This window comes from Saccostrea echinata, unplaced genomic scaffold (genome assembly GCF_033153115.1).
Source record: "Saccostrea echinata isolate AGI-Se365-2 ecotype Australia unplaced genomic scaffold, CSIRO_AGI_Sech_v1 ptg000012l, whole genome shotgun sequence".
Classification (NCBI taxonomy): Eukaryota; Metazoa; Mollusca; class Bivalvia; order Ostreida; family Ostreidae; genus Saccostrea; species Saccostrea echinata.
In genome coordinates this window covers 20,857,595-20,867,484 of record NW_026889761.1, presented here as the reverse complement: position 1 = coordinate 20,867,484, position 9,890 = coordinate 20,857,595, and the positions used below count along the sequence as shown (strand labels likewise).

General features: G+C 33.8%; 1 protein-coding gene across 1 annotated transcript; it reads right to left on the bottom strand.

Moving 5' to 3' along the window:
• Positions 1 to 7,219: 7,219 nt before the first annotated feature.
• On the bottom strand, positions 7,220 to 9,680 carry LOC133186106 (natterin-3-like). Its single transcript, XM_061321381.1, has 2 exons — positions 9,588 to 9,680; positions 7,220 to 7,838 (listed from the first exon to the last, which is right to left on the bottom strand). Exon 2 carries the CDS (start codon positions 7,835 to 7,837, stop codon positions 7,406 to 7,408), a length of 432 nt encoding a protein of 143 aa, XP_061177365.1. The 5' UTR covers position 7,838; positions 9,588 to 9,680; the 3' UTR covers positions 7,220 to 7,405.
• Positions 9,681 to 9,890: the final 210 nt, after the last annotated feature.

Below are 9,890 nucleotides of genomic sequence, written 5' to 3'. Positions count from 1 at the left end.
AGTTTTGGTCTGATTTCAATGCCACTTGGAATAGAAGTAGATTTTATTAAGATAGATAAAACTATACAATAGTTTTGGATTTTGACAAACTGTGTTCTCATAGTTACTTAAAATATAAATTTCTTTGTAATGCTTTCAAAGTGCTTCTCAAACAGTTTAGTCTGATTTGATTAAATCTTAGTGTTCAATTGGACTATAACAAGATACGTAAATTTATATATTTGCTATTGATTTCAAAAGTATTATGTTGCCATGGTTACTAAAAAAGAAATTTTTAATTTTTTTTTCAAAACAAAGATACATCTTTATTTTAAGTACACATCAGTAGAGTAGGGTTGGAATGGTACAACTTAAATACCGATATGTTTCACAATACGATACGTATCAGGATATTTTGAATTAGTTATGAAATCTTTTTGTATTGAAAAGAACAAAATATTTCTTCACAAATAAAAATGATTTATCTATGGAAGGCGTTTATCTGTTGTAAAAAATATTAACAAATGTGTTGTTTATTATTATGTATTTCATATATAAAGTTATGTTAAGCAAATTTATTCTACATTTTAAACCCAAAGTCTTAAGTAAACAAAGGAAATAACAAGTCTAAAAATTTGTTTGGGATATTTCCATTTTTTTTAACATATACGTATCAATATTCGTATTGTAATCACATGGAATCAATATATGATATATTGTCCCAGCACTACAGTAGAGCTTCAGTTTCTTCAAAGACTTCTGGTTAATAATTCTTAAAGTGTTCTATTGGACAAGTATCCCCAGGATCATATAACCCATTTCTTAAATAATTGTTAAATATCTTAAAAATGGTTCAGAATATAACCCTTGAAGCAAATATATTCTTCTTTATTCATGACAAAATGCAATGAGCACTAGATTTTTGTGTGTCATTTTTCAGCCCCCAATTAGCCCCAAGATTGAAAATGAAAATTCTGAAACCTTATTGCAAATCTACCATAGACAACAGCAATCATCTTTCAAAAGATAATTTGACTATTGCATAAAATGTAGCAAAAGTTCTTGGAACCAGGGTTTTTTCTAGATAAAAAAGACATTTCTCTACCACCGCAGAGTGACGATGAACATTCCAAAACCTTATTGCATATCTACAGGACACAAGCAATTATCTTCCAAAAAAAGATTTGGATACTGCTTCAAATGTAAGAAGAGTTCTTTAAACCAGGGGGAGGGGGTTTACTAGTATAGAAAAAAAGTCATTTTTCGACCCTAATTTGACTCCCAGGGTGAAAATGAAAATTCTAAAACCTTTTTGCATATCTACAGGACACAAACAATCAACTTCCAAGAGAAGATTTGGCTATTGCTTAAAACGTAAGAAGAGTTCTTGGAACCAGGGTATTTTCTAGGGTAACGGGATGTTTCGCACCTAAGCATGGTTCGCGCTACGATGTTTCGCACCCATTCCGTTTCGCGCTGAGATGGTTCGCCCCACATTGTTGTACAAATATGTGCTAGCCTACTGAAGTTCGTTTAACAAAATTTTTAGATTTTAAACATGTTATATGGTGTAAATTTTGATATTTTTGAAACATTTTTTTAATTCAAGAAGATTATATTTGTAGCAGACATAATTATTTATGTCTGTGTTTGAAGTATACATAGCATATAATTATGTATGTATAATTATGTATTATTTTAACACCATGCTAATTATAATACCGCCATCTAATTAAGTAATTATTGCTGGTTTGACTACCAACACGTCCATTAATAAATTCTCACCTTTCGATCTACAACTAATTACAATTAAATCCTCATGGAATATTTGATGAACACGATCCGTAATCTTTGGCAGTGCATACATATTATTAAGTCATGCATTTGAACACACAACATCTATATATGTATATCTTATAATTGATAAACAATTTTTTAAAATGGATAAAAATGTCATTGAATATTTAAAATAAATCGTGAGATGTTTCGCACCTAAATCGGCGCGAATCATCCAGGCGCGAACCATCTCAGTGCGAAACAGAATCGGCGCGAAACATCCCGGATTCTTTTCTAGACCCCCCCCCCCTCCCATCATTTTCGACCACCATTTGACCCCGAGGGTGAAAATGAAAATTCCGAAATCTTATTGCCTATCTACTTGACACCAGCAATCATCACTCAAAAGATAATATGGTAATTGCGTAAAATGTAAGGGGAGTTCTGGGAACTAGGGTTCTTGTAAAAAAAAAAAATCATTTTTCGATACCCATTTGACCTCCAGGATGAAAATAAAAATTCTGAAACCATATTGCACATCTACAGTACACCACCATTCATCTTCAAAAGGATAATTTGGTTATTGCATAAAGTGTAAGAAAAGTTCTGGGAACTAGGGTTTTTTCGTAGAAAAAAAGGTCAATTTTTAAAACCCATTTGATCCCTAGGGTGAAGATGAAAATTCCAAAACCGTTTTGCATTTCTACTGGACACCAACAATCACCTTCCAAAAGATGATTTGGCTACTGCATAAAATGTAAAAGGAGTTCCAGGAACTAGGGTTTTTTCTTTTGTAGAATAAAGGTAATTTTTCATTTGACCTCTAGGGTGAAAATGAAAATTCCCTTATTCCACTTCTAAAGCAAAACCAACAGTCATTGGTCAAAAATTAATTTGGCTACTGCATAAAATGTAAGAGGTTTGTATCATAAAGCGTCATTTTCGACCCCCATTTGACCCCCAAAGTGAAAATGAAAAATCAGAAACATATAGATATATGTAGACATTGCATACATACAGGACACCACCAATCATCTTTTAAAAGATACTAAGTAATTTGGCTACTGGGTTAAATGTAAGAGGAGTTCAGGGAACCAGATTTGTGTAGAAAGAACGTCATTCTCTCCTCATTTTGCCCCCTGAGTAAAATTGAAAATTCCAAAACCTTATTGCACTTCTACAGGACACCATCTATCATGTTCCATGAGATCAATTGGTTATTGGCTAAAATAAAAGAGGAGTTTGATGAAGAAGAAAAAGGACAGATCAAGGTAACATTATACCCGAACTTTCTTTAGACAGCGCTTCATAAATATAGAAAGTACCTTGATGTATATATGAATTTGGTTTTGAACAAATGATCACAATACTGACGCACATTTTTAAAAAGTGATCCAAATTAATATCAGTCTAATATCAGTCTAGGTAAAAGTCATCGTCGAACTTTTTTGTGTCCATTTTATTTCCAGAAATAGACAAAGAATGGACACCAAAACGACGATGAGTGAAAATTTTCGGAGGTTACTTCGACCCTTTAAAAGTGCATTGTCTTTTTTTCGGCCAACATTCAACCTAACGAAAGTTTGTATTTGCAAGCAAAGTTATAGTAACAACCATGGAATTTGCGAAATCTTGACATTAAATATCAAAGTATCATCAGCTTATTTGTCAGTAGTCTCTCTTGGTTTAAAAATTTATTGCAGAACTTATCTTGCTCTTAACGAATCAACTGAGAGATATAAACACAAAACAATCTGCAGTTAATTATGACATATTGCTACGTAAATAGAAAAAAATAGATATTCCATTTATCATGAAGTTTACTTGTTAACATAAAAAAATAGCGATAAAAATGGATCGTAACATGTATTATGTGGTTAAAATATAAATTTGTGACACAATTTTATCATAGATCGGACAAACGACATCATCCATCGGACAAACGGAGATTGAACTGGAAAAATGTCCAACCTTTTTCGTGGTGGCACTTAAAACGTCTAAAATGCTTTTAAATTATTGACATAAATATCATTTATGCTTTCTTTAAAAATTAACTCTTTCTTCTAATTCAATTGATTTTATCGATCCACAAATGTGAATATATTTTAATTGCATCACATTGCCTTAGGCCTTGCAATGCCTCGTAATATAGCAAATTCCGGAGTTCATCAACATCTAGTTTGAAGAGAAAAAGAGTCCACTCCTATTTGTCATATATCGATATATAGATTCCTAGACGGTTTACACTAATGACCTACCAATATCCAACGTGCATTTCGAATCAACTGAAAGATATATATCCCGATTTTTCAAACGACTTATTGTCAAGTGATTATTGTCACGTGACAGTTTCCATTGGACCCCCCCCCCTCCATTCTCTACTGGCATGCACATAAACATCAAATTGCATCCATTAAAAATACAAATTAAATTTGAAAAAAATCATATTTGGTAATTTGCTATAGTTTCATTAATTTCTTTTTCAATTTAAATAAATTTAAGATCAATTAAATCAATCCACGACTGTCAATAATTTTTTTTTTTATATTTTCAACGTAATTAATTCATATCGATACATTGTAAATAAAGACTGGCATTTTAATTTTTACAATTCCAACTTAATATATGTGAGAGGTGATCAAAAAATTCGCGAACTAATTGAATTGCTTCTTGAAAAGAAATAAAATGAGGTTTCAGTGTTCATTATTTTTTAAAGTAGTCCTCTCCAATTTTAATGCACATCTGCCATTGTTCTTCCCATGCGCAAATCACGTGATCCAGGCGGTCACGTAACATGCTTCGTAGCGGTCTGTTCACAGAAGCTAAGAGATTTTTCCAGTCTTATATTTCTTACCATGCTAGTAATTTTTTATAACAAGAACAGACCATCTGTCAGAAATGGCCAAATCTCGGCAATAGGATGGGTGGATAAGGATATCCCTTCCCAGAATTAGTATGGTGACCATCACAACCCGAGTCCTCTGTCTCGGGAGCGTCGTTTATCCAATGTGAAAAAAGTAAAGGCGCCTTCTTTTTTCCATATCTCATATGTTTAAAGTCTAAAGTAAACGATATTTTAGGGATTTAATAATTATATTATTGCTCAGATATTCAACTATTTTTCTTACTGTAATTTGGCGATCTTTTAAAACAAATTGCTCAGCTAAGGACACATCTTTTTACCGGCTTGCTTTCGCTGGGCAAACAGAACAAAAATCAATTTAAACCATCTCCCTGCCTTCACTAAAACATTCAATCCAATTAATGATTGAACTTCTGGTAAGTCTTTTGCAAACCTTGTACAAATTATCATATTCCACTGCAAAGGAATTTCCGAGATATACGATACACTTTACAGCCGTTCGTTGCTCGAGTACGAATGAGTCAACCATTTTTTGTCACAAGTGACCTACATACTGACGTCATTTTCACATTGTGACGTCACAAACACGGAGCAAAACATTATTTAACATCTGCTATTTATGGAACATGTGTATGACTATATGTGTGCCAAATTTCATTCTGATCTGAATTGGGGGTTTTTAAATATAGAGATGATTCGCGAACTTTTTGATCACCCCTCGTAATTACCCATCGTTAATTATTAGTTACATTTATCACAGGTGCTTGGGGACGACCCCCCCCCCCCCCCCCGTGTTGCGCACTCCAAGGGTTCTCTGACTTTCTAAATGATTAAATATGACACATTCACAAAATATTACAGTTAAAAAATCCAATATATAACTAAACCTTTTATAAAAATTCACACTCTCTGATACTAAAAAGAAAAGTCTTTTAGCATTTATTCTGCACGCCTTGTTCAACATCTCCTTGATGATTACATAATAAAACAATCATTGACTCATTTATGTTAACACAGGGTATTTGTTATGTAAAATAATAATTTTATGCATTATCCAACTGATATTGAACTCTTGATTTGATTGTTTGGTCTTCTCCCTGTTGAAATCAGCGGATTTTCAACAAGCAGATTTTGATTTTGCGCGTTCCAGATGTAAACTTTGAACCCTTCTGATGCACACTAAGAGTATTATGTATAAAACGCTCACAAATTTCTACATTGTACCCATTTTTATAATGGCACTGGGTCTTTCAAAAATTGAAACATTTATAAATTCAAGTTAATGTCCCGCCGAAATATGGCTGAAATAATGCCGACTCGGCGTAAAACAATAATAATCAATCAATCAAGTTAATGCAATGATTACGTAAGTTGACAGTGTTAAATTTTGCACTATGAATTATCTCTCTTGAATTTTGATTAATGCTTACAGGACACAGACACTTGTTTCGTATAAGGGATCACCCCCTTCTCCTTCTTTTCATAAGGTACCTTAACCTAACTCAATTTCAAGTACTCCTCTTCAAGCTTGTATTTTGTTAATACATCAATCAGTAACCTACTTTAAAATGACATCGTTCGCTTCTAGCGACTTTTTTCTTTTCAAATAAATCGTTTCAGACATCTCTGGTTGAACCTCTTTATTGTAAGCCACTCATTTGTTCCTCGAAAATTACTTAAATACATTTTAAGACTCTAGACTGGATACAAAAACTTCTGGTTGGGGTTATAAATGTCAGATAAAACCAGAGACTTTCAAGTTTTCCACTTTGAGGTCTCTGGTTTTGTCGTACACTAAAACCCTAACCGAAATTCTTGTATCTCTATAATATAGAGGCTCGACCAGAGACGTATTTGACAAAAAAGTCTCTCAAAGGGAATAGTGTCATTTTAAAGTAGGTTTATGATTTATATATTAACAAAATACGAGTTTGATGCGGGGGATCCTAAATTGTGTTAGGAACCTTGTAGAAAGAAAAAGAAGGGGTGACCCCATACACGAAACAAGTGCCTGTGTTACAGGACGAGCACCGTTGTCATCGGGAGATGAAATAATAGATACAAGTTGTATTAACAAATTTAAAAAAAATCCTTGACATTTGTAGAAAGAGAAATACATTAGTTTACCAAACCACGTATCAATCGGCCGATATGTATCTCAACTACTCAACTATGTATCAGTTTACCAAACCACGTAACAATCGGCCGATACGTATCTCAACTACTAGTAAGCTCTGCCTCCTAATAGTCAGGGGACCGTTCTACAAACGAACTTACGACTAAGACCATAAACTTCGGTTCATTGTAAAATTCTGCGAAATTGATTATTCTTTGTAAAACTGCAAGCATAAATACATCTTTCTAAATTCATTTTAAAAAGATGAAAACCATTTTAAAATTAAAATAAAATAGAAGGTAAGAAAAAGAATTAAATTTTGGTCTTAGTCGTAAGTTCTTTTGCAAAAGAGGCCCTGGATCTGGCATTAAGTTACAAGGCTAAATTGTTTTCTTCCTTTTTGGCAGAGGAAAAAATAAAGAAGAATGGACCTCTTATTTTTTTTTGTAATTCTATCGTAAATTAGACACAGAAGTGACAAAAAATGCAAGCTGAATATAATCTTTATTCTTTTACTTTGAGGGAAGATAATCAAAAGGTTGATTTAAGAATACAGAGATATTAATATATGTGTTAGAATTATTCAAAGTAAAAAAAGTTAAGTATAAAAAGGCTGGATATTCACTTAAGAACGCTCAGTTTCAAATATTGTTCCAAATGTCGTACAGGTTTTATTTTACTTCATACAGGACCTCATAATCTTTATAACTGAATTCTTTCCCTCCATACGAAATGTATGCACAGTGGTGATCAACATGGACTTTCCCTGGCACTAAGCTCCCTTCGTGGAACGCTCTACCAACATAGATTCCATCGTCCGTTTTGCAGGCATTGGGTGGAACGTAGCCGTTAGAAGCCTTCTGCCAATTTAAAAACCCAGATTTTCTAAAAGGAAAAACCAGTACCTCGTAATGATCAACGACTTGTTCTTTCGAGTCATATGGAATATGGGCTCCATCAAGATGAAATCCGCATTTCCCAGGTGTCATACTGGCCTCCATTATGGCCTTGGCAATAAAAAGTGGTTTTCCATCCGCCTCATACCCAGCTCTTAATGCCTCGTCTGGTATGTTTGACCCGTGCGTTGATACCCAAACTGCCATTCTGAATATAAGACAGACACATATTATTACGTGCATATTGTCTTTTCAAGAGCAAGAGGGTAGAAAGTCAGATTTTTATATAAACATCCATGCAATTATAGTGTAGTGGCTTGGGAAGGTTTGGATTATGGAAGAACAAGGCGATCTTTTAAAAAAATACGGTCAAAACATCAGTAGTATATATAGTCACTAAAGCATGCGAACATTCCCTTGCAGTATAGATTCATAAATCTCCCAATCTCTACCCCTTCTGGGGGACTATATTCTGGCCAAAATTAGAATTTATCAAAATTTACAAATTTCTGCTAAAACAGGAAGACCGCATTGTAAAATGCAACATTTCGATATGCAAGAGAATGGTCTACGTATGAACAATTTCTGAAACGAGGCAAGCTATTGACAACCGAGTTGATGAGACAAGAATATCAACAGTTTCGTTTAAAGTCATCATTTCGCAAATTCTATGGTGGGAACAATGACCTTGTCAGCAAATAAGTCTATCATCAAGTCGAATGCTGACTGATATTTTTCATACTAATTGTTAGGTCATTATCTACAAACTGAATTGTCTACGGATTTTTTTCCGTTTTCCCGATCATGACATGGATCACACAGCGAGTGTGACCAGTCGGCAGGGGATGCTCGATCCTCCATGGCACTTGAACCCACCTCTGACGTGTTTGTTCTGCTCCTGATTTGTATTTTATATGGACTTTGAGCTTGATTACTAGTCTCCATATGCGATGTAGCCTCTGAAGACCTTAGATTGAATTTTTGTAAACTAGTTGTCTGAATTATAAGTTTGACAGTAATCAACATTTGTAGGAAGACAATACGAAGGAAGAATTTGCGACCAATAAGGATTGCGCTTGTATGTGCATGCGTGCGTGCGTCTGTGTTTGTGTGTGTGAGAGAGAGGTTGTGTATGTGTAATTTGACGAAATGATTTTTACAACGATCGGTATTAGGTTAGTAATTTTTAAAAAGAAATATATAACAAAGAATTTAATTATGTTATACTTTCATGTAAATAACTTGACTTTGATTCGCCGAGAAACATTTGTTAAAAAACACTGTTACCCTCTGAATGATGAAACCACGCCTTTCAATAAATTTGCTATTTTTCTGTTTATCAGAGATCAATACTTGGCTAGAATATTATTATTGGTAGTTTTTAATAAATGATTGACTCTTTTCATTAATTGTTTTACTTATGCCATGCCAGTAACTAAGAAAAAATGGAAATTATGAATTAAGTAAATGGATTGTTTTGTTTCATATTTAACGGAGAAAGTTTATGGAAGGGTTTATATTCAAAAAACCTTATCTCTTAAAAATTATACCCCTCCAATAGAAAATACAAAAATCAAATTGATTCAATAGCAATGATGAATTTGAAGAATAATTTCCAAAAAAGAGATTCGAATAGTTTCTCTGGAAAACGGCCGAGACACCCATAACACGTCATCTATATAAATACATACATACATATAAATAGTCATGATACAAGATATATAATCTCGTCATGTCAAGATAGCTGTTGCAAAAAATGTGATAGCTTATCTTGACTAGACGAAATAAAAGTTGGTGTACCTCGACAAAACTAGCAAGTTATCTTGACGTGATAGTTGACTTGACGCGATATCTTATGTTGACAAAATTTATTTGGATGGCATAAATATGCCACCATAATTTGACATCCCTAATATAATGAAGTCGAAAAAAATCTCAGATTTTCATGCTGACTTACCTGAAATGTAGCTGTTTTAGGATGTCGACTTTGCTAAATGCGCAGTTTATACTTCGATTGTGGGCTCTTGTTTTTATATGCTCTCGAGAGGATATTACGCGTCGTCGGTAACCCACAGGTGATTCACATCGATTCTCTCTATCACTTGAGGAAGCTTGTGGACTCAGAACCGTGGTTTGCGACGATGGATATTACGTAAGGGTTAATGTACGAGTAACGCTCCATTCTTTAAAAGCAATGGAGCCGAAGCCCCGAATGGAGCGCTACGAGTATATTAACCCGCGTAAAATCCAACCTTTTTAA